Source organism: Musca autumnalis, unplaced genomic scaffold (assembly GCF_047663935.1).
Source record: "Musca autumnalis isolate F117 unplaced genomic scaffold, ASM4766393v1 scaffold_4, whole genome shotgun sequence".
In the NCBI taxonomy this organism is placed as follows: domain Eukaryota; kingdom Metazoa; phylum Arthropoda; class Insecta; order Diptera; family Muscidae; genus Musca; species Musca autumnalis.
The window spans coordinates 91,226,721-91,253,510 of NW_027411977.1; the positions used below are offsets into that span (position 1 = coordinate 91,226,721).

Here is a 26,790-nt window from a genome sequence, read left to right on the forward strand (position 1 = left end):
TCCAGCTCATCACTTTGTCTTTCCTAATTTTCGATACCAAAGCGATCTCGTCTTCCACATCGTAAACTTGATCTTCCTTTCATGTGTAACTGGAAACGGTTAATCTGTCGTTATATAGCTGGTACAGCTTGTGATTCATACCACGTTGATATTCAACGAAAACGCAGATTGATCGGTAGATCGTTTGAAACATGTTTATCTTGGTTGGTTTTTAACTGCTTGACTTAGCCCAATGTATCTAACGCATCTACATATTGGTTAAAGTTTTTCTCTTCTATTCTAAATTGATTTTTATACCCTCATCCTTTAGGCTAAAGAGGGTATGTACACTTCATACGACCAAAAATGTGATTCATCGAAATAATGGGGTCTAGTATGTTTTGACGAAATTCGTTTCAGACAATTTTAAATCGATTTAGCCATGTCCGTCAGTCTGGCTGTTTTGCTGGTGTGCACGATAACTCTCGAACGGATCAACCGATTCGAACCAAATTTTGCACTTCATAATATTTTGCCCAAACTTAAGTTCGACCTTCGGTTACCTCCCCCACAAATGTTCAAAATTTTTCTGTAAAATGTTGTGAACCATATCTCTCGAAAGGAGCAATCGATTCGGTCCAAATTTCTAGATATAGATCGGGTTCGAATATGGATTGTATAGGTCTACTTGGGTTATGACTTTTTGATATTTTTTTCTCAAAAATGAGTTCCTGTAAGGAAAATGAATGAACTTTTGCCTATTAGTGCCTAAAATAACATTCATTCCATTTTTGGTTTGTTCCAGAACTCCAAGAATCTACTAATGTTTACTATTTTTTTTCCGATAACATAAAGGCAAAAATGCTATCTTAGTAAAAAATAGTAGATTCTTGCAGGTTCTGGAACAGAGCATTTATTATAAAAAAAGGTTCCGCACAAAACACTTTGAACATTTTTTTTCTGAAAAAATTCTATGATACGAAAAAATTTTTTTCTCAAAAATAATTATTTCCTGTTGCAAGAATGAATTTCCTTTTGCCTATTAACGATTAGAACAACTTTTATTCCATTTAAATATTAAAAAATGTCCCGCACAAACTACTTTTAATTGATATTATATATGAAATACGATTTAGACCACTTTCGTATCATAATAACAGTTCTTTTAGCATTGTTGTTGATGGAAATGAAGTGCACGAGGTAAATAATGTCAAATACTTGGGTGTTACTCTGCAGAGTAACCTATCTTGGGATATGCACATAAATAGTATTAAAAATAAAGTAGCACCCGCACTCGGGATATTATACAAAATGCAGTATGTGTTAGATATAAAGAGTAAATTGCTATTATACCAATCACTCATCCAGAGTCATATAAGTTATCTAACATCGATATATGGAGCAAAAAATTCAAGCAATTTAAAAGCGTTGCAGATTATGCAAAACAAAGCATTAAAAAGTGTATATAAACTGCCAATTACTTTCCCTACCATAAGCCTATACAGTGACATCTGCAAAACAATTATACCAGTTCATGGTTTGTACCAATATCAAACCTTAATATACGTTTTTAAGTCTTTAAATGACATTGGTTATCGCACTATAAAATTTCAGAAAAATCTAACTGTTATTAATACTAGAAATAGAAATAATTTGCGTATTGTGAGATGCAGATTGGAATCAACTAAACAGCGAATTACCTACATGGGTAGCCATTTGTTTAACAACTTGCCAACTAATTTAAAGAATTGTGACTCCTTGTCAATATTCAAAAGAAATTTAAAAACATATATATTGTCTACGCTAGAGATGCTTCTAAACTAATATAATGTTAACTTTTATCAAATTAATTTTTAAAATATATATTGTGAATCGTGTCAGATTGCCAGCACGCCTCAATTATGCCTTAATGGCGCAGAGGCAACATCATAATTGTTATGTAATTTCACAGAAAAAAAATAATGTTATATTTAATATAAAATTATATAATTATATATAATACGATGATAAAATTAGTGAGAAACAAACGGTTATGTCATTTTGGTTATGTCGTGTACCCCTCCATGCCTTGTTTTCAGTTAAATATCAGCTTACAGTGACTTCAAAAAATTTTCAAAAGTTCTGAAAAATAAAAACTTTAAAAGCTTTTTGTGCGGAAGCTTTTTTTATCGAATTACTTTATAATTAAGATTTTATGTAATCTTAGATAAAAACACATCGACATATTATACAGGATTCGAGGTTGTAAAAAGTCATAACCCTAAGGTCCACTCCTTCGAGTACCTCCCACACAAAATTTGAAATCATTTTGAAATTTTTTCAACAGGTTGTTCTTGCGGCACCCTTAACTACTGTAATTTTTTTGGGGGGAAGTTCATACTTCCTGAGATAATGGCCAAGAAACCCTGAAGGCACCAACTAAAATGGCAAATCCGCAAGATAATTGTCACAGGAAGTTTCTGATTGCTGCAAACTTTGTACACAAGCAGAGAAGAGATATTGTAGCAGCAATCCTATTCTAAAAGCAAAATAGTGTATTTTAACGGCCTGTTTTACTAAAACGATTCGAATAGAAATTCATTCGAACTACTACCAAACTTCTATTTTTTGAAAAATATTTGATTCATTTTTGTTTTCAATCAAACAAGAATTTTTTTAAAACAACCGTAGTTTGGATTTAATTCGAATGAATTTGAATTTGAATCGTTTTAGAGAAACAGACCATTTAAATTTGAAAATACATATTGTTGTTTCAACCATATATTTTGTGTCAGGAAACAAATGACACAAAATATGTTGTTGCACCAACAATATATATTTTCAGATTGCTGCTACAATATCTCTTCTCTGCTCGCCATGTATCAGGTCGGAATATGGACTATATCGTTCCCGTCCTTCATGTACCTCCCACACAAAATTTGAGAAATTTTTGAAATTTGTTTTCACGGTCCTTATTGCAACAGTACAATTTGTTTCTAGCGTAAGTCCATACTTCCTGAGATAAAAGCTCCTGGCAAAATGTGCCTCATCGAAATAATGGTTTTAGACGAAATCCGTTTCAGACAATTTGGAATCGATTTAGCAATGCCCGTCCGTCTGTATGTTTGTCTGGCTGGAACGCACGAACGGATGAACCGATTCTGTCTAAAATTTGCCTTTCGTAATATTTTGTCCAAAGTTAGTTTAAGTTCGAAGATGGGTTATATCGATCCACTCCGGTACCTCCCCCACAAAATTTCCAATATGTACTGACAAATTTTGCGAACGATAGCTCTCGAAGGGAGAAACCGATTTGGTCCATACTTTGCACATCGTGAAATTTCCACCCTACTTAGATGAGGTTCCAATATGGACTCAATCGGTCCACTCCTTCGGGTACATCCCACACAAAATTTCGGATAAGTTCAGTTTAGGACCTACTATCGAATCGCTTTGATTTTGCTGTAGCAACTTGTATTCACTGCCCCCCATACGACGGTACAACTTTCATCAGGGGCAAGTCCATAATTGCTGACAAAATAGTTGTAAAAAACCCCTATGACACCGTGTGAGGTGGTTGGAGCGCAAGGTAACTCTAGAACGGATCTGCCGATTCGGTCCAAAATTTGGCCTTAGTAATATTTTGTCTAAACTTAATTTAAGTTCGATGATAACCCATATCGGTCCACTCCTTCAGATACCTCCCCCACAAAAGTTCAAAAATGTTCGGAAAAATTGTGCGCACGATAACTCTTGAATGGGGTGACCGATTTTGTCCATACTTTACACATCCTAATATGTCTATCAGATATAGATCAGGTTTGAACTATATTTGTCCACTCCTTCAGGTACTTCCCACACAACATTTCGGATAAATTAACTTTAAGTTAAGGCCCGCACTCGAATCACTTGATTTCTGTTGAAGCAACTAGCATACTCTGCCTCCTCTACGACGGCAAGAGATTTTTCAGAGGCAAGTCCATACTTCTTAAGAAAATAGCCTGAAAGGTGCAAATAACCCCTATGACACCATGTGTAGTGGTTGGAGCGCAAGATAATTCTCGAACGGATCAACCGAAATGGTCCAAAATTTGGTCTTCGTCATATTTTGTCCAAACTTATTTTCAGTTCGAAGATGGGCAATATCGGTATTTCCCCCAATATTTTAAAACTGTCACTAAAATGGCATTTACGATATATCTTGAACGGCGCGAATTGGGTCCAAACTTTTGATCTCCTAATATTTTGTCCAAATTTAGTTTAACTTTTAACATGGTCGATATCGGTTCTCTCCTTAGGGTACCTCCCCCACAAAAGTTCAACATATATGTCTAAGTGCAGTTTAGGGTCTGTTCGAAGATCCTTTGGAAATGTATACCGATGATGTTCGTTGTGGTCCCGTTTACAGTGACATTATGTTTTCTGTGGACAAGTCCAAAATTTATACTATGACCCACTAAAGTGCCAAGTGGGAGCTATATCAATCTAAAAGATATGAACCCCAAAATAAAATCAACTTCCATATTGGACTATGTCGGTCCATACCTTCAAGTACCTCCTCCGCAATATTTTGAACTTTAATCCTAATCCACATTTTTGTCGGAGAGTTTAAATGTTCAAAAAGAGCCTCAAAATTCTGTAAGTAGATGACACACACAAGTGGACATTTTTTAAATAGATAGATATCAATTTTTCAATACAAAACTTCTTTGGTCATGAAAGCTCAATTAATTCAATAAAATAAAAATCTCACAAATAAATGACCTTCGTCTTAATAAGACAACAATTAAATAAAAATAAATAAAAAAGCTAATTGTGTTATGAAAAATTATGAAAATATCTCTATCCGTTCAATAGTTACACAATTTTTAGTAGGAAAAATGATTCTGACCACTGTGCGACGCCATAGTTTTATTCTGTATACTACACTTATCTCAATAATGGTCTTAAAGTTCCAAAAATTCCACCCAAGTAATATTCTTGCAATGCACTATGGGCCCAATGGCAAGTTTTTGAGGCAACAAGTGACTGGAAGCAGCTGGAACTTTCAAATTTCTTTCCGATCTTTATAATGAGCATTTGCAAATTTTGGTAGAAATCGGTTCAGATATAGATATGGCTTTCGAATGAAACAGATTTTATATTTAAGCCGAACAAAGGTTACAATTCGCATTCGATGGCATTAAAATTTGATATGGCAGATCATGTTCAATTTAGACTCATATCCGGAAAATTTGGTTCTGATCGGTTCAGATAAATATATGGCTGACTTCTGAAACGTCAGTTGCTTTGTATTCGTTCATGAAACGGCAGCGTTAATTTGCATTAACTGCCTTAATTCAAATTAATTCGTGCATTATTCACATTCTTAATGCACAAAATCAAAGTGAATTTAAACTGAATTTAGGTATTTCAATATGGCAATACTGTAGATGAGAGCCCATATTCATGTAAGAGAGAAGAGCATATTCATGCTCAGAGACACAATTCACATAGCAAACAACAACAAAACAGTTGTTTACCAGCAATTAGCTGTTTCGTAAATGCAGAAACTGTCGTCTGTCCCGGTAAAATTAAATGCAGTACTTAATGCAAATTAACGCTGCCGCCTGTTTAGGGTATTAAGAATGTGGATAATTCACGGATTAATTTGAGTTAAGGCAGTTAATGCAAATTAACGCTGCCGTCTGTCTAGGGTATTATTACCTTATTCAAATATATGACATGAAAAATAGACTGTTTGCCTCAGAAAACTGCCATTGGGCCCAGAGTGCAGTGTATCCAGAATTTTGTATTGTATTGTGTAGATTGCGTTCTTTACATTGCCAATAATTTGAAATAAATATTTTGTAAAATCTCAAAATTTCATTAATTCGAGCAATAATTTTCAAAAAAAAAAAAAGAGAAATGTCCTAATATACAACACGAGTAATAAATTGATCTTGACAATAACACAGAAATTCCTCAATTTGAAGGCTACGAGGTCTTGATTGTGATGTTCGAAATTGTTTTACACATTTAGCGCGTTGTTCTTTCTACGATTTTTCGACACATTTCCCCCTCATCCTATATACTGTGTGAGAGACAATAACAATTAATTACAGTAAAAACACGGGCGTAGGTGATATTTCATTAAGAGGGACCGATAATCGCCCTTACAAATTTGGATAATTTATGAAATATCCCCAAATTTTTATTGAGAAGACCCTCGGGAAAAAAAAACCAAATACCTACGCCAATGTATAAATTTGTTTTGCTTCTTCTTCTATATATTCTATTTTTTCGCAAATAACCACTTGCCACAAACGACGACAACCAATGAATTTCACTAAAAAACCAAAAACAAAAAAAATGCGAAAAGGAAATAAAAATGTTTGGCACTTTGCCGGAAAAAAATATTTTCAAGCATAATGAAATTTCATTTCATTTTCACGGCGAATAAAACTAGGGGAAATTGACATTGTATTTTATTTGCTTGTTGGATGGGATGTTTGTGCCAATTGTTGTTGTTTTCGTGTTGTGCGGTAGTGGTGTAGACAAAACTTAAAAAATAAACTTTTTCTAAAAAAAGAAAATCTTGGCCAACACGGCTAAGGTGTGGGGTGATGGTGGTATATGAATGGGTGCGTGTTTTGTTTGTTTTTTTCGACAGATTGTTTGTTGATTTTTTTTATGTGATGACATAATTCTTGATTATTCATACGTAACACCCATGGTTCGGGTTGACCTTCTGTGCTGCTGCGCTAGTAGCAAAGGGTAAAGGGACGGAAATGCTTTTGAAATGCATTAAACATGTCCTTGTTTTGAACTTAGTAGATGCCAAAATACCAAATATGAGTAAATCTATAGGAAATATAGCCACGAATGAGACAATATCAAATGAATGAAATTAAGTTGAGATACACCGCTATATATGACCAGATGAAGGAGAACATAATCGGATAAGAGTATATGTTCGTTCCACTTCTTACTTCAGGGTACCCTCAATATTTTAAGGCCTCGACACATATGTAAGTTGCATGGCATTCTTGCTTAAGTCATATCTGGTAAATGACTAAAGACCAAGTTCGACCTAATTCAAATGTGATTCTGAAATCTTTTTATTATGTCGAACTAGGTCTTTAGTCTCTTATCAGATATGACTTCAGCAAGAATGCCATGCTTCTTATGTGTCGAGGCCTTTAGGCAACAAATTGAATTGAATAGATTTCCAACTGAATCAGAATGGTAATTTTCAACCTACTGTACATCTTGAGCGTTAAAACTGTCAAAGCGAAAACGTGCAACTTTGCCAAAGTATACTAACAATACAAATGCTTTTCCATACTAAAATGTGACTACCTCCTCCTCCCTTTGAATTAGCATTTATAACAACAACAAAAACAACGAAATAAAATCAAGTTTGAAATGATATTTTTTACTATTTTCTGCTACCCAACGTTTTGAATTGACATTTTCTCACACAAACAAAACAAATACAAATACCCAATAAATTGTCCTGGGGTACAACAACAGTTGTTCATGTGTCACCAAATGGCCATGAAGAAGGAGGCCAATGAAAAACAAAAAGCTGATGAAGTGCGAAGACAACAAATTGGTGTAAGTACCAAAACAAAGTGGCAACCGACCATTCCACCCACACTCCATTTTACATGTGGTGGGTGGGTAGGGAAGTTGTTCCATTCAATATTGTGTGGATGTGTGATGGGTGTAAACAGGCTAACCCTCCTTAAAAGCAAAACAAACAAAAAACAATATCAACATCTAATAAATTAAAATTAAATTCAAGCATGTTTCAAGAGTAAGATTTAATATTTCTGTAAGGCTACTAAAACGAACACTAATCTACAAACGCTCTCTCTAATCAAACAGCTATGCTTAGGAATGAAATTGCCTCTACCAAGTGTTGCTCCATTAAATTGAAAGCTGCTAAATGCCATAAATGCGTTAATTGTACCCTATATAAACATAATAATTACCTAATTATATCCTTCAATCCATTTAACATTCCTTTTTGCATTTCCCTTTTTAATTCTAGGTTGGTGTACCAATTATCTGGGTTTTGGGCGGTCCCGGCTGTGGCAAGGGTACCCAATGTGCCAAAATTGTTGAAAAGTATGGCTTCGTCCACTTGTCCAGTGGTGATTTGTTGCGTGAAGAGGTATGTCTTTTCGATTATGTGTTTAATTGGGCAGGGAGTGGTGTTAATTATTGTGATTTGTTGTTGTTTTATGATAGGTAGCCTCCGGCTCACCTAGAGGTCAAGAATTGGCTGCCATCATGAAAGAAGGCAAACTGGTGTCAAACGATGACGTTTTGGGACTATTGGAAAAAGCTATTCGTGAAAGACTTAATGGTGCCAAGGGTTTCCTCATCGATGGGTAAGTAGTTTGGAAGATTGTTTTATTAAAACGTTGACATAACAAATCTTTAGGGATAACAACATAACCTAAATCATACTTTGTTGGGGTTATATTAAATATATATTAGAACAAGTAAGAAAGGCGTTAAGTTCGGCCGGGCCGAACATTTTATACCCTCCACCACAAACTGTATTGAAGTAAATAAAAACAATTAGTTTTCTTTCGTTTATGAAAGTACTAACCACTTCCTCATATTGCAGGAGTAGTATATCCCAAACGGATAACAGTCCCTTCAAAATAGCGCGTATGGGGCGTCATCGTAGTTCTTTCTAAAACATGGACTAATATTTACAAATTTCCGAATTGAGCCTTTGAACTCCTAGCAATACACAATATTAAATTACAGCAATCTCTATTCGAATAGTTGACAAAAAAAACCCCCGAAAAACACAAAATTGGGCTAGACAAGTAGGTTTTCTATCTCCGGGTACACAAAAATCCAATTAACGACCAACTCGGTAGAAAAATGTGACTAAAATCATCAAAAAAAACAAGTAAAAAAGTGTCAGTCGGCTTTGCCGACAGAGGTATACCCTCAGCCAATGTGAATTGAAACTTTCATCTACGGACAGATATAATGTATTTAAAGTCTTTTCAGAATTTTGTGGCCCTTTTTCAACATTTGAACTTGCCGACAAAAATGTGGATTAGGAATTAACACAAATGTTGAACTTTTGTGGGGGAGGTACCCTTAGGGAGGACCGATGTTGGCCATTTTAGAAGTTAAACTAAATTTTGACGAAATATTAGGAGATCCAAAGTTTGGACCAAGTTGGTTGCCCCATTCAAGTGATATCGTCCTAACATTTTAGTGACATTTTTTAAATATTGGTGAAAAGTATCGGAAGTTGGGGACCGGTATTGCTCCATGAAACTAAGTTTGGATAAACAACTTTTACCATCGCAATTGAGGCAGCGAATGCAAGTTGCTTCAACAAAAATCAAAGCGATTCGAAAGCAGGTCTTAAAGTGAACATGTTTCCGAAATTTTGTGTGGGAGGTACCGGATGGAGTGGACAATAGGGATATAACTTTTTGCACTTTTTTGCAAATATCAAAAATACCACCACATAGCCATGTAGAGCATGAAAACTATTATAAAATACGGCGTCAATTTTTCTCTATCGCGAAAAAAGTTTCCGCACCAAATGCATTGAAGTTCAGTAATGCATTTTTTAATTTTAGCTGTTATGACAACATATTTGCTTTTAATTAAAATTTTTATTTTTTTGTAATCTAATTTAAAATCATTATCAAAGCGTTCTGGACCAATTTGTTCTCAAATCGCGCCGTTTCGGAGCATTTTAGGAATTTTTGACACTATTACAATTTTTGTTTTTTCTTTATAAACTCGCGAATTTTATGTTTATATTTATTGTACCTATTCGACAAGAGAATATGGTGTCATTTGCAACAAATTCGCGAAAGTTACAGAGAGTTTTTAATGACTTTGCCTGTGAGAATTGTATTTTTTTCTATGAATATTTATTCAAACAAAGCAAATTTAAAATTATAAGTAGAAAAAATATCAAAAGGGTTTTAGTAATTACAGTCGGCGCGGAAACTTTTTTCACCGAATCGATCTTAGAAACGCGTTTTCATTATTAGGACAAAATTCCCCTCGTTTTGTAAAAAACATATACGATTCTCACAGGCAAAGTCAACAAAAACAGCCTGTAACTTTCGCGACTTCGTTGCAAATGGCCCCATATTCTTTTGTCCGGTAGGTACAAAAAATATCAAAAGTTCCTAACATGCTCCGAAATGGCGCGAGTTGAGAACAAATTGGTCCAGAACGCTTTGATGATTTTAAATTAGATTACAAAAAAATAAAAATTTTAAATAAAAGCAAATATGTTGTCATAACAGCTAAAATTAAAAAATGCATTACTGAACTTCAATGCATTCGGTGCGGAAACTTTTTTCGCGATAGAGAAAAATTGACGCCGTATTTCATAATAGTTTTCCGTGCTCTACACGGCTATGTGGTGGTATTTTTTTGGTTATAGCCCTAGTGGACAAATATAGTCCATATTTGAACCTGATCTATATCTGGTAGATATATTAGGATGTGTAAAGTATGGTCCAATTCGGCCACTCTCTTCAAGAGTTATCGTACGCACAATTTTTCCGAACATTTTTGAACTTTTGTGGGGGAGGTACCTGAAGGAGTGGACCGGTATGGCTTATCTTCGAACTTAAACTATGTTTGGACAAAATATTACTAAGGCCAAACTTTGGACCGAATCGGCAGACCTGTTCGAGAGTTATTTTGCCCTCCAACCTCCTCACACGGTGTCATAGTGGTTTTTTTTGCAACTTTCAGGCTATTTTCTCAGGAAGTATGGACTTGCCCCTGATGAAACTTATACCGGCGTATGGAGGGCAGTGAATACAAGTTGCTAAAGCAAAAATCAAAGCGATTCGAGAGATGGTCCTAAACTGAACTTTTCCAAATTTTTGTGTGGGAGGTACCCGACGGAGTGGACCGATTGAGTCCATATTAAAACCTGATCTAAGTCTGGTACACGCTCCACGATGGGCAAAGTATGGACCAAATCGGTTACTCCCTTCAAGAGTTCGATTCGAAAGCAGGTCTTAAAGTGAACATGTTTCCGAAATTTTGTGTGGGAGGTACCGGATGGAGTGGACAAATATAGTCCATATTTGAACCTGATCTATATCTGGTAGATATATTAGGATGTGTAAAGTATGGTCCAATTCGGCCACTCTCTTCAAGAGTTATCGTACGCACAAATGTTCCGAACATTTTCGAACTTTTGTGGGGGAGGTACCGGAAGGAGTGGACCGATATAGCTCATCTTCGAACTTAAACTAAGTTTGGGCAAAATATTACGAAAGCCAAAATTTGAACCGAATCGGTTCATCCGGTCGTCCAAACATACTTGGGGTCTAAAACCATTATTTCGATGAGGCACATTTTGCCCGTATGAAAGTGTATATACCCTCGTTAGCATAAATGCTGAGGGTATAAAAATCAAAGTGATTCGAGAGCAGGTCTTAAAGTGAACTTATGCGAAATTTTGTGTGTGGAGGTACCCAAAGGAGTGCACAAATATAGTCCATATTCGAATTTGATCTATATCTGGTAGATATATTAGGATGTGCAGAGTATGGATTACATCAGTCACTCCCTTCAAGAGTTATCGTGCGCATATTTTTTCCGAAGATTTTTGAATTTTTGTGAGGGAGGTATCTTCAAACTTAAACTCTGTTTGGGCAAATTAAATCAAAAGCCAAATTTTTAACCGAATCGGTTGCTCCGTTCGAGATTTATCGTGCGCACCAGCCAGCCGGACAGACAGACAGACGGACGGACATGGCTAAATCAACTCCAAATTGTCTGAAACACATTTTGTCCAAACATACTTGGGGTCTAAAACCATTATTTCGATGAGGCACATTTTGCCCGTATGAAAGTGTATATACCCTCGTTACCATAAATGCTGAGGGGATAAAAACCCTTAAATGGTGGCTCCGCTTATATGGGGGCTATACCAAAACATGAACCTACAATGTATGATTTTTTCCAAGGGATGTTTTGTACCTGCATAAATGTCTTGTACCTTAAGCGAAGACTAAATACAAAAAAGTCAGTTATTCCGGTTGAATAATGTGGCTAAAACTTTCAAAACACCGAAAATTGAGGGTACCGTCCTATGGGGCCTATACCCACAACTTTCTGGTGGAAAATTGTATGCTCCCAACGATCTCCCGCTTATATGGGGGCTATACCAAAACATGAACCTACAATGTATGATTTTTTCCAAGGGATGTTTTGTACCTGCATAAATGTCTTGTACCTTAAGCGAAGACTAAATACAAAAATTTCAGTTATTCCGGTTGAATAATGTGGCAAAAACTTTCAAAACACCGAAAATTGAGGGTACCGACCTATGGGGTCTGGTGGAAAATTGTATGCTCCCAACGAAGATTAAGATTGAGGGAGATTGAGACCACAACATTCAAAATACCGAAAATCGGGAGGTACTATTCTATGGGGGCTATATGAAAACGTGGACGTATACCACCAAATTTCAGTTACACCACCAAGAATAATAAATACGAAATTTCAGCTATTTCGGCGTGTTAATGAGGCTAAAACCTTAAAAATACCGAAAATCGGTAGGTACAGTTCTATGGGGGCTATATGAGGGCGTAGAAATATACCGACAAATTTCAGATTTTAGGAAAGTTTTATACCCCCATCGAAGGCTAAATACCCTTTTAGCCTTTTCAGTGGGATATTGAGGCCATAACCTTCAAAATACCGAAAAGCAGGAGGTATCGTTCTATGGTGGCTGTATGAAGGCGTAGACCTATACCAACAAATTTTAGATGAAATGTTTTGTACCCCTAACGCAGACTAAATACCAAATTTCAGCCTTTTCGGTGGGATATCGAGGCCACAACCTCCAAAATACCGAAAAGCAGGAGGTATCGTTCTATGGTGGCTGTATGAAGGCGTGGGCCTATACCAACAAATTGCAGGTGGGAATTTTTATACATCCAACGAAGACTAAATACCAGATTTTAGCTATTTCGGTGGGATATTGAGGCCATAACCTTCAAAATACAGAAAATCGGAGGGTACCGTTCTATGGGGGCAATATGAAGACGTGGGCCTATACTGAGAGTAGTTATTGTATGTGCTAGGTTACTGTGTTTGTCAAATAAATTAAATTAAATATCAAATTTAAACCATTTCGGTAGATATTGCTAACATTTTCAAAATACCGAAAATTTGGAGGGGCAGTTCTACGGGGGCTATATGAAGACGTGGGACAATATCGAATAATTTCATTTGAAAACTTGTATACTCCCAACGAAAATTAAATACCAAATTTCAGCTGTTTCGGTGGGATATTGAGACCACAATCTTCGAGAGGTACCGTTCTATGGAGGCTATATGAAGATGAGGATATATACCGACAGATTTCACGTGGAAAGTTTTATATCCCCAATAAAGACTAAATACCAAATTTCAGCCATTCAAAATACCGAAAATCGGGAGGTACTGTTCTATGGTGGCGGTATGAGGGCGTGGATCTAAACCAATACACCTTATGCATATATACCAATACACCTTATACATCCAACGAAGACTAAATACCAAATTTCAGCCGTTTCGGTGGGATATTGAGGCCATAACCTTCAAAATACTGAAAATCAGGAGGTACTGTTCTATGGGCGCTATATGAAAACGTGGACCTATGCCGATAAATTTCAGGTGGATAGTTTTATAACCTCAACGAAGCTTAAATACCAAAGACCATTTTCAATACCAAACATTCTATATCTTAAAAATGTCGAGCTGTATCTTGATTTCAACAGACGGGCAGACTGGCGGACATGGTTATATCGACTTAGAATTTTATGCTGTTCAAGAATATATACTCGATGTGTTACAAACACCACATTATGGTGGAGGGTGCAAAAAATGTCAAGACAAGTTCACAAATTGCAATAAATTATGTTTGGCCTAATGCTCCAAGAAACCCTGACGACATCAACTAAAATGGCAAATCCGCAAAATAACTCTCGCAGGGAGTTTCTTATTGGTCCAAACTTTGCACTTCGTAACATTTCCTCCAGTCATCAGTCTCGTCCTTTGGGTACCTCCCAAACAAAAATGCGGAAAAGTGCAGTTGAAGACCTGCTTTCGAATCGCTTTGATATTTTTATGTAACAACTTGTATTCGGTAATATTTTCATACCCCTACGGCCACCAGGTTAATGTTGGTTGGACCTATCGGGTCCAACTTTTGTACATCCAAATATCTTCACAAAACTTAGTGTAAGTTCGATTATGGGCCATATCGGCCCACTCCATCGGGTATCTCCCCCACAATAGTTAAAAAAGGTTTGCTTAAATAATCCTATATGGTCTAATGTTTGCACTTCGCAATATTTCTATATCGGTCCACTACTCCCGGTACCTCCCACACAAAACTTCCTATTCCAAGTATGGACGGTATAATGGATCAAAAGCTGTAAAAACCCGATAAATAAAAAGGGAATGTGTGAGAAGTCTGCCATTTCAATTCGGATATGTGTATGGAAACACATCTCTCATTTACTCAAAGAGTGACACATGTCAAAAAACCAGTTTTGAAAAAAACGCGTTTTATGTTGCCCAGAAAAATTTGACTTCCCAAATAGAACAGATTATTACACAGCTAGCTAGATATCAGTGCTATATTTCTGTGCAATATCAAGCATGATTTGAAGTGTTTGAGTGCTTCATAATCGCAAAAAAGCTTTGTGTTAAGTTATGCGAATCTCGTAGCAAATGAGCTGTAACTCGTCGAGTTTTGGAGATATCAGTAGGACTATTCTGTAACTTTTAACAACTATCGATATTGTTTAAATTTCTTTTGTTATTGTAACAAAAACAAAACAAACAAATGAAATTGTTGTAAAGTAAACAATGAGTAAAGTTGTTAAAAAGTTACAGAATAGGCCTACAGAAGTCGTAGAAAGAATAGAAAATTCTAACTCAGAAAATCCATTTTTTTGAGTTATGACACTCTTTGAGTAAATGAGCGATATGTATGTATTGGTATAATTTAATGTAATTAGGACTCTAAAATATATAATGAAATATAAATTATAAACTGATCCTAATTATTTTTGTGTCAACTGTACATATTGTCTTATTTCGAATACCTTTTACTGAATTTTTTGTGTAAATCTTTAGCATGCGTCAGTCAATCAGACGTCATATTGTGATAATAATCACTGATTGAAATTAATAAATTTCTAGACATTGTAATTAACGAACGATTGTAATTAGCTTGACCAATGAACTTTGTTAAAACCCAAAAAAATTACAAAAGGTTATTTTATAATTCACACATGCATATCCTTTCAAATAAACGAAATAAATACAATTTTTATGACAACATTGTTATTGTTTTTTGAAATTCTGTTCTAATTAATTGATGTCAATGAAAGTGCACGTGTGTAATTTGTTACACTTTTTGAATTCCAATGCTTTTTGTTAATCCAGTTTGAATGTTGAATGACAATGCAGATACTTCTGGATATTTTAGTTAATACATTAAAAAGATAAATTTCAATTTTTATAGCAGATATATTAACCCAAATTAACCATATTTTACTCGATTAAAAATTGCAATAACTCAATTTTATTTCCAAATAAAGTTATTGAATTTTCTGGCAAATTCATATTGAAGCTGTCACAGATTTCAATATAAACATAAACTTTTTTTTTAATATCATCTATCCGTCAAACATTCTGAATCAGAAGGGAAACTTATGTATCAGCATTACGAAAATAGTTTGCTTTTAATTAATAAATTTAAATTTTAATACATTTTTTTGTTTTCTAATATTATTTTTTAATTTATCAACATAAACGAGAAAAGATATTTTGACCAAAATAGTATATTTTTCGGCCATCAGCTGGAATTCAATTCGAGATAGGCTATCGTTAACAAAAAAAAATTAGGCTACAACCTAGGTCCAACCAAAGGTCTAATGGTCTATTTCTCTACGATGATTCAAAAAATCCTTCGAATTCCTTCAAAATCCTGTTACTATAAAATATTTTGTTATTAAAAATTGTAATGAATTAAATTCTAGAGAAGCAGACCATAAATCAAACGTCAATTGCTATTGTTGATTGTAATTAATAAATTTATTACAATTACATACAATTAGCGAATGTAATTTTCTACGCCAATGAACTTTATTAGAGCCTTAAAACCATACAAATGTTGGTTTGAAATAAATTCCATTTTTTATGATGAAATTGTTATTTCACGTGTGAAAGTTGTTACCCTTCTCGAATACACAATGATGTGTGTTTTTGTTTATCCTATTTGAACGTTAGATGTCAAAGACTTGTACTTTGTTGATAAAATTGTTAATTGATACATAAAAAATATTTACGACTGTTGTTGAATATCCACATATTTTGGAAGATTCTTATTAAGCCCATCTGGTCAAAAACAATATTTACTGTGTAGAAAATTGACATTGAGTAATTCGTTTCCATAATTGATTAGGCGGCGTATGTAATGTAAACAATTTTTACAAAAAAAAATAAATAAATAACCAGTATGGAAAGGATCATAGTCGGGCGGGGCCGACTATATGATACCCTACACCACTGTGAATATGTAAAATATAGGAGATATATATCAATTTGAACTGATTTCTATATAATATGGTACACATATTACTAGGGAAAATTCCGTCACACATTCCAAATTTCATCAAAATTGGACAAATCGGGCGAAAATATACATAGAAGCTATATCCAAATTTGAACCGATTTCGATATAAGTTGGAACACTTATTTCTAGACCAAATTCAGTCACACATTCCAAATGTCATCAAAATTGGACGTAAATAGCGTCTTTGGTGCAGCAAATACGTCAAATCGGCCGAAAATATATATGGGAGCTATATCCAAATCTGAACCGATTTCGATGTAGTTTGGCACATTTATTTTTAGATCGAATTCAGTCACACATGCCAAATTTCATCAAAATCGGACGTATATAGCGTGTTTGGTGCAGCAAATACGTCAAATCGGCCGAAAATATATATGGGAGCTATATCCAAATCTGAACCGATTTCGATATAATTTGGTACATTTATTTATAGACCTAAGTCCGTCACAAATTCCAAATTTCATCAAAATTAGACAGATATAGCGCGTTTGGTGCATCAAATACCTCAAATCGGACGAAAATATATATGGGAGCTATATCCAAATCTGAACTGATTTTCAGCAAAAGCAGTAGCGTTCTTCCGACGGCTAAAAAAATGATCTGGCCCAATTTTCAGCCAAATCGGACAACAAATGCTACCTGTACGTTGCGAAAGGACAGACGGACATGCATAAATCGACTCAGAAAGTGATTCTATGCATATCCCTAGAAGGAAGTATGGGTCTATCTCTTTTCCTTATGCATGTTACAAACAAATGCACAAACACATACGACCCCTTACCACAGTATGGTGTAGGGTATAAAGAACAGTATCAGTCGACTTTACCGGTACCTAAAAACCTATAATAATTAACATGTAAATTTGACCAGAAATATCTACTGTTTTTTGTAGTGCAACGTGCTTTTTCGAAGGCAGCGTGCAGCAAAAAGGGCAACGAGCTCTTTTAGTGTGTTGTGTGTGTGCAATTGGCACACACTCATGAAAGTAAAAGCAAAGCAAGCAATAGCACTAAACTGAGATGGCAATAGCAAGCAATGAAAAAGGTACGAAATCGCGAATATGCATTAAAAGCGAGTTGCATTTTGCGGACCTCTGACCCCAAAAGGAGGAAACCGATTTGGTCCAAACATTGAACATTGCAGACTCGGATTATGTCCGAATATTGACTACATCGGACCACTCTTTCGTGTACCTCCCACACAACGTTTGGAAAGAGAGCAGTTTAAGGACTCGTCTGAAATCGTATTTAAAATGTTGACCACAATTGTTTGGGGGACAAGCCCATACTTCCTGGGAAATTGGCCCAAAAACTCAAAAAACCCTAAAGTAGTCTTTAGAAGTATTGTGATTTTTTTAGGTCCGAGGCTGAGGGTATATCGCTGTTGGTGCAGCCAACTGATACTTTCTTACTGTTGTTTTAGAGCTTTTCGGTCAGAAAGTATACGACAATTATTACGATGTGCAAAGGTTGCAAAGATCGTGTCCACCAGACATTTTAGTTGGTCACCTTTTTCCTAACAGCAAATGATATGATTGTATGTTCGTTTTCCTGCTTAATGTGACTCTGGAATGTGGCTGCTTCGATGGTTTGTAATCACACAGCTGCTGGAGTTAGTTGAGAAGGCTTGACGGGGCAGCTGAAAAGGTGCAGTGTATTGTGCGGGCCGCATCCGAAACTACTCTGGTTTATCGTAGCAGCTGTCGTGCTTCAGCTGCGATAGATGGGCGAAGTACTCCGAGTACCGCATTTACACGTTAGCTGGCTTCATACACTTGTTTATATAGAGATTCACTCCATTATCTCCTTTCTAGATTATGAAGATCCCTCGTGACATGTGTTGGTGGAAGGGAGGAGTATCCTATCTACCATGGTAATTGGGGTAGCTCCCACGGTAACGCCCGAGCAAGTACTACAACGAGAGCAACAACAGCATGCCATTGTGTTGCTGGAAAAATCTTTGTCTCCTCATGTAGATGGTCCACTGCAGACATTAGGAGGCACCTTGTTGCAGTTCTCAGTTCTCGCGGACCACACTGATGTCACCTAGCTTACCACAGACCGACCTATCGCGTTATATGTACACAACGTGGTTTCTTTCTCTGCACCCCAGGTCATGCCGGCTAGAGACTTGAGTACCTTGTTCCTACATATCAACCTGTCGCAGATAGCTGTAAGAGGCGCGGGCAGCGTGAACGTGCTATCGAACGTTAGGATCATGGGGTAGTTAGTGGTCGGAATTTTGCTACCATTGAACATGATACTCAACTCAGTGCTCACTACTGCCGTCCATGTGGTGAACGGAGAGGCCGTAGATTTAATGACGAATATTTGAATATTCCTGACGCCTATAGCTATTTCTTTTCCCCAGAAATTTGCAAAAATGACGTATTTTCCAAAATTGATAAAAATTGGCAACTGGAGCACGCCACGCCCACAGCTTCCAATATTATGATCTAATTGTTTTGGTTTCCTTAGTTTCAACATGTTTACTATTGAATCCCACATAGAAATTAACAATCGATGACGACAAAAAGTTGGGGTTTTGGCCAGTAAAATCGATTCCTGAACCACTGTGCGCCGGCAATTGCGCAAAAGTGTTGATCTTTGGGTGATCTTTGTTGATTTAATGAAATGGATCTAGACTAAACCGGTCCATTCCTTTAAATCAACAAAGATCATCATTTTGAAGTCATTCCTTTCGATAGTTATCGTGCTAAGCAGCCATTTTAGTTGGTCACCGTAGGATTACTTACAGCTCCTGCAAGCATAGACTTGCCTGCGGAAAAACATTATGGGTCATTATTACATGTGTTCTTTTACTATCTGACAGATTTGAAAATGCAAAATAAACTAACTTGGAAGCATTAAAAGTATAATTTTCACATTGAAAGTTAATGACAAGAAGCTCCTCCCTGAAATTCCATCATCACTTTTAACTTTAAGTTAACCGGAATGCTATAAATCGGTTCGGTAAATCCAAACTATAATAAAAGAAGTCTTATAATAATGGGGGTATATCGTTGTAATCAGAATCACAAGGACTACGCCTTCGATTAACATTTTCAAACAATCCTCGAAAAGACCTTGTCCACGAAGACAACACGCTACAAAAAATTTCAAATCGACCTGAGACTTGTCCTTAAACTGCATTTATGTGAAAATTGTTGAAATTTTAAGTAGGACATAGCCGAAGGTGTGGATCGATTAAACCTGATCTATGTCTTATTAAAATATTAAAAAACTTTTGGGCCAAGTCGGATAATCCATTCCCGAGTTATCGTGCGCACGATTTTAGCAAAAACTGTGAACTTTTGTGGGGGAGGTACCGGAAGGAGTGGACCGATAATATTGCCCATCTTCGAACTTGGTCTAAGTTAAGAAAAACAAGTAAAAAAGTGTCAGTTGGCTTTGCCGACAGAGGTATACCCTCAGCCAATGTGAATTGAAACTTTCATTTACGGACAGATAGAATGTATTTAGCGTCTCTTCAGAATGTTGTGGCCCTTTTTCAACATTTGAACTTGCCGATAAAAATGTGGATTAGGAATTAACTGCACTAAGACACAAATAATGAACTTTTGTGGGGGAGGTACCCTTAGGGAGGACCGATATGGGCCATTTTAGAAGTTAAACTAAATTTTGACAAAATTTTAGAAGATCCAAAGTTTGGACCAAATTGGTTGTCCCATTCAAGTGATATCGTCCTAGCATTCCAGAGACATTTTTTAAATATTGGGGAGAAGTTGTTAACCGGTATTGCCCCATGAAACTAAGTTTGGATATAATATGACGAAGACCAAATATTGGACCAAATCGGTTGAACAGTTCGAGAGTTATCGTTCTCTCCGACCGCCACATGTGCTGACATAGAGGGTTTTTACACCTTTCGGTCTTTTTCCCATGAAATATGGACTCGCCCCTGAAAAAGCGTTTACCGTCTAATGAAGGTAGCGAATGCAAATCGATTCAACACAAATCAAAGTGATTCGAGAGCAGATTTGAAAGTGAACTTATCCGAAATTTTGTGTGAGAGTCACCAGAAGGAGGAGACAAATATAGCCCATATTCAAACCTGATCTATATCTGGTAGATATATTAGGATGTGCAGAGTATGGATTACATCAGTCACTCCCTTCAAGAGTTATAGTGCGCATATTTTTTCCGAACATTTTCAACTTGTGTGGGGGAGGTACCTGAAGGAGTGGACCGATATGGCTTATCATCGAATTTAAACTATGTTTGGACAAAATATTACGAAGGCGAAACTTTGGACCAAATCTGCAGATCCGTTCGAGAGTTATCTTGCGCTCCAACCACTACACACGGTGTCATAGGGGCTCTTTGCAATTTTAAGGCTATTTTCTCAGGAAGTATGGACTTCCCCCTGATGAAACTTGTACCGTCGTATGGGGGGCAGTGAATACAAGTTGTTGCAACAAAAATCAAAGCGATTCAAGAGCAGGCCCTAAACTGAACTTTTCCGAAATTTTGTGTGGGAGGTACCCGAAGGAGTGGACCGATTGAGTCCATATTGGAACCTCATCTAAGTTTGGTAGAAATATCACGATGTGCAAAGTATGGTCCAAGTCGGTTATTCCCTTCAAGAGTTATGGTGCGCACAAATTTTCCGAACATTTTCGAACTTTTGTGGGGGAGGTACCGGAAGGAGTGGACCGATATAAACCATCTTCGAACTTAAGCTAAGTTTGGACAAAATATTGCGATAGCCAACTTTTGGACCAAATCGGTTCATCCGTTCGAGAGTTATCGTGCTCACCAGCCAGCCAGACAGACGGAGGAAATGGCTAGATCGACTCCAAATTGTCTGAAACACATTTCGTCCAAACATACTTGGGGTCTAAAACCATTATTTCGATGAGGCACATTTTGCCCGTATGAAATTGTATATACCCTCGTTAGCATAAATGCTGAAGGTATAACAAACCTTAAACTCTACATGTTCCAAATTTTGTGTGGGAGATACCCTAAGGAGTGGTACGATCTACGTTCCATATTTGGACGTAATCTAAGTATGTACGCGAGTGTTATGTTAGGCACAACCAAGTTTAGTTAGTGCCGGCAGATTTTTTTGAGCTCCTGGGCCATTATCTCAAAATGTATGGACTTGTCCCCGAAAAAGAATACACCGTCAAGGAAAAGAATACAAAGTCAAAATTTCGATTTTTAACAAAAAATGTGCCGTTTATTGACCATTAATCGGTCAAAAAACTTCTAAGGAAAATTCTCTTATTTGAAGACAAAATTTTGATGTATTCAATAAACTCACAAAAGACTGAACACCAAATTTCTGTAATTTTGGGTGGATAATGTGGCTAAAACCTTAAAACCCCGAAAATTGGGCGGTACCGTTCCACGGGGGTTATATCAAAACGTGAACCAATACCAACAATTCTCTGTAAAAATATTTCGCAAGACCTGGCGAAGACTAAATACCAAATATCAGCTACATTGGTGGTTTAATGTGGCTAAAACCTTCAAAATTCCGAAAATCGGGAGGTACCGTTATATGGGGTCTATATCAAAACGTGGACCTATGTCCACAATTTTTATCGGAAAAGTTTTTTGTAAAGTAAAAACCCGCATCTCAAAATTCAACCAATTTGGTTGATAAGTTTAGCTTAAATATTCAAAATACCGAAACATTAAGAAGTACCGTTGCATGGGGACTATCCCAAAACGTAGACCGACCTTCCCAATTTTCTGCTCTCGACATTGTCAGTGAACTATAAGTATTTATACGAAAATTCATCTGCCAACTCCTTCTATATTTGGCCACCGTTTATTTGAACTAGCGAAATAGTGCAGCGTTTTTTGAGGTTATGCGCCATTATCTCGGGAACTATGGACTTGCCCTCGAAAAAATTACAATGACATAACGGGGGCCGCACGAACATCCTGTTACAAAAAATTTCATAACTATTCGTGAGGTGTCACTAAACTGCACTTATTTCAAAGTTTGTGTGGGAGGTACATGAAGGAGTGGACCGATATAATCCATATTCGAACCTGCCTAGAGGTAGTATTACCATATGCAAAGTTTGGTTCAATTCGGTTACTCCCTTCGAGAGTTATCGCACAAGTTTTGCGACAATTTTTGAACATTTGTGGGGGGAGGTACCTGAAGGAGTGGACCTATATGGCCCATCTTCGAACTTAAATCAAATCTGGACAAAATATTTCGATACCCTAAATTTTAACCGAATCGATTGATCAGTTCGAGAGTTATCGTGCGCACCAGCCAGACAGACGGACGGACATTGCACACTGATCTACTCAAAATTGTCTGAAACGGATATCGTACAAGTATGTTTGTCTAAAACCATTATTTCGATGAGGGACATTTTTGGTCGTATCAAAGTGTGAATACCCTCTTTAGCCTAAAGGCTGAGGGTATAAATATTACCAAAACGAAATTGGTAAATGGTAAAAAACCGTTCGAGAGTTTTTGTGCACTCGAGCCTGCAAGACAGACGAACAGACATGGCTAAATCGACTCTAAATAGTTTGAAACGGATTTCGCCCAAACATACTTGGGGTCTAAAACCATTATTTCGATGAAGTACCTTTTTATCGGGTCAAAGTGTGTAAAAAGGCATTGACTACATTGTGGCAAAATTGTTTAAACTTCAGAAGAAGCGGTACCCGAAGGAGTGGACCGTTGTGCACCTTAGAACTCTTCCCTCCGTAGGGGGTTTACAGCTTTCGGGACATTTTCTCACGAAGTATGGATTTGGCCTAAAAAATCTTGCTCTATCGTAACAGGTCCGCGAAGACAAGCAAAAATTCAAAACGATTCGAACGCTGGTCTTTAAGTGAACTGAGAATTAACGTTTTCGTATTTGACTCAATCTATTTGCAATTGAATTTCTTCTGGTCCCCTTTTGTTTGCAATATATGACGGCTATACAAATTAGTGCTGAAACATGTAAACTACTTTATGTAAATGTTTAAACAATTCCCTCTTTGTTTTTGTTATTCTTGCAGCTATCCACGTGAGAAGGATCAAGGTGTTGCCTTTGAAAAGAAAATTGCTCCTGCCGATTTAGTTTTGTTCTTCGATTGTGCCGATGTAAGTTAACGAAATAAATAAAAGACCAACAAGCAAGCAATGACATTTTACTTCATCATCATCACTTTACAGGCCACTTTGGTAAGCCGTGTTATGGCTCGTGCTGCTGCCTCCGCTGAAAAGCGTGCTGATGATAATGAAGAAACTATTAAGACACGTATTGCCACCTTCAGATCAAATACCAATGCCATCCTTTCACAATATACCGACAAGACCTTAACTGTAAGTTTTATAACAATGACCGGATCTATTTTAGAACCCAACTTATTTAATTTATTTTTTTGTTTTTCGTTATTTCTCACAGATCAATGCTGAACGCGGTGTTGATGAAATCTTCAATGACGTCACCTGTGCCTTGGATTGTGTAATACAGAAGAAAGCCACAGTTGTGGCCAGTGCATAAAGGCCATCCATGATGATCTGTTTAATATGTAGTTCTACTATCTTTATGTTTGTTGTTTCTTTTTAAATGTTTAATTTGTTTTTAATTTTAACTTTTAAATATTGAAATTAGCACTTGCTGCTGCACAACAAAATCTTCTTTTCAATATACCAAAGATATTATAACTCGGCTCGAGGAGAAGGTGTTTGTTTATATACAAAACAAAGAGATGTAGAGAAACTACATACAAATGTATGTATGCTTTAAACCAAAGATAAATTATGTGAGAGCATTAACAAATAAAAGCTTTAATGAATTTGAACAATAATGCAACCTATACTATAACATCCACACAAATATACATATATGTAGTAATATACAAACCTATTGATATTGTACAACTTCTAATACTCACCCTACCTCCCATTAAACTGAATGAAAAATATTGCCATCGCCGCCCTCAGTGCCGAAGAGACAAAAACACAACAAGAAGCAATGCTTATAAAACAAAACTTTTTGTCTATTTTCAATAAAAAACAAAATTGTATCATTAAATGAATAAATGAATGTTAGTTCAATTTGTATTAAATTTAAGTCACTTTTAATTGAAAATTAATACAAAACAAATTAAATAAATAAATAAAAAATCAAAATATATTTCCCTCATTGTATTGTGGTGGTAAAACAATTTTGTTTGCAATTTATTTGGTAAGTATTTTGTTGGAACGGTATTCACATTTATACATTTGTAGATCTATGTGTATATATGAATATATGTATGCTTGCCAATAGGTGCCATGTGATATCTCAACCCAACAGTTCAATTCGTGGGAGCTTGTGACGTAGTTAGACATATCCTATTTACCATGCTGTTATAATAAATAATTTCCGTATTCCATTGGGGGAAGATCTCCAACTGGGCAAATTTACGTCTTTTGCTACAAATTCAGATTCTTTATATGGCAAAGAGTTTATTTTTGTTTAGGAAATAATCGTGTCTGAGTATTGGAAAATAACATGTTGTTTGTTAAAATAGAAATTGTATTAAATTTAGCGCCAATCTTGAGCAAGAAATTCATTACAATACATAAATATTAGGAGTTGCAATTTTAAATTTTCAACGGTTGTTGTAACGTTTGAACTTGTTATACCCGCAGCATTTATGCTAACGAGGGTATATACACTTTCATACGGGCAAAATGTGCCTCATCGAAATAATGGTATGTTTGGACGAAATGTGTTTCAGACAATTTGGAGTCGATTTAGTCTGTCTGTCTGGCTGGCTGGAGCGCACGATAACTCTCGAACGGATGAATCGATTCGGTTCAAATTTTGGCTTTCGTAATATTTTGCCCAAACTTAGTCTAAGATCGAAGATGGGCTATATCGGACCACTCCTTCCGGTACCTCCCCCACAAAAGTTCGAAAATGTTCGGAAAATTTGTACGTACGATAACTTTTGAAGGAAGCAACCGATTTGGTCCATATTTTGCACATCCTGAAATGTGTACCAGTCTTAGATAAGGTTTCAATATGGACTCAATCTGTCCACTCCTTCGGGTACCTCCCACACAAAATTCCGGAAAAGTTCAGTGTAGGACCATCTCTCGAATCGCTTTGATTTTTGTTTTAGCAACTTGTATTCACTGCCCCCCATATGACGGTACAAGTTTCATTAGGGGCAAGGCCATACTTCCTGAGAGAATAGCATAAAAGTAGCAAAAAACCCCTATGACGCCATGTGAGGTGGTTGGAGCGCAAGATAACTTTAGAACGGATCTGCCGATTCGGTCCAACATTTGGCATTAGTAATATTTTGTCCAAACATAGTTTAAGTTCGAAGATAAGCCATATCGGTCCACTCCTTCAGGTACCTCCCCCACAAAAGTTCAAAAATGTTCGGAAAAATTGTTCGTACGGTAACTCTTGAAGGGAGTGGCCGAATTGGTCCATACTCTACACATCCTAATATATCTACCAGATATAGATCAGGTTCAAATATGGACTATATTTGTCCACTCCATCCGGTACATCCCACACAAAATTTCGGATAAGTTCACTTTAAGTCCTGATATCGAATCACTTTGAAGCAACTTGCATTCGCTGCCTCAATTACGATGGTAAAAACCCCATAGGCACCATATGTAGTGGCTGGAGATCCACTTCCATAATGGTCAATGTCGATCCATTCCTTTTAGTATCTCCTTCGCAAAACTTTTGATCTTTAATCCTTTGTCGGTTCAAACGCCCAAAATTTTTAAAACCCCCTAAACACATACGTTTTTTGGGAAAAAATTGTTTCAATATACACAGGCTGAGGGTACATCTCTGTCGGCAAAGCCGACATATACTTTTTACTTGCTGAGATATATAAGTTTAAGTTGGGAATTTGCAGACATGACATTAGGTCTGTACGATAACCCAAAAGTTTGCACAAATTTGTAAAAACTTTTACAAAATGCTGTTCGATAACAAACTTGTAAAGTAAAAGAGAGCGAATTTGAAGAGAATTGTGAGAGAATTTTGGAGAGCTTTGGAGAGTTTTGTTTACAAGTTTTTGCAGGGAAATTTTTTCTTGTAAGAACTTGCAAGTTTGATCAGCTGATTTAAATTCGAATGTTGTGTGGCGGACTTTGCAATTCTTGGCAAAAACATAAACAAACATTTGGTTATTAAAATAACAAGTAAAAAAGTATCAGTCGGCTTTGCC

General features: G+C 36.4%; 1 protein-coding gene across 5 annotated transcripts in view; it reads left to right on the plus strand.

Moving 5' to 3' along the window:
• Ak1 (Adenylate kinase 1) overlaps window positions 1-24,733 on the plus strand; it is a 53,630-nt gene extending 28,897 nt beyond the window's left edge. For 2 of the 5 annotated variants that reach the window (XM_073980149.1, XM_073980147.1), the window contains exons 2-7: window positions 7,474-7,557; window positions 7,997-8,119; window positions 8,197-8,339; window positions 23,614-23,698; window positions 23,771-23,920; window positions 24,003-24,733. In XM_073980149.1, coding sequence (XP_073836250.1) covers window positions 7,474-7,557; window positions 7,997-8,119; window positions 8,197-8,339; window positions 23,614-23,698; window positions 23,771-23,920; window positions 24,003-24,101 — 684 coding nt within the window. In that variant the 3' untranslated portion in view covers window positions 24,102-24,733. Of the gene's footprint in view, window positions 1-6,461; window positions 6,582-7,473; window positions 7,558-7,996; window positions 8,120-8,196; window positions 8,340-23,613; window positions 23,699-23,770; window positions 23,921-24,002 lie in introns of those variants that run through there. The other 3 variants (XM_073980150.1, XM_073980151.1, XM_073980148.1) reach the window with 2 other exon arrangements.
• Window positions 24,734-26,790: the final 2,057 nt, after the last annotated feature.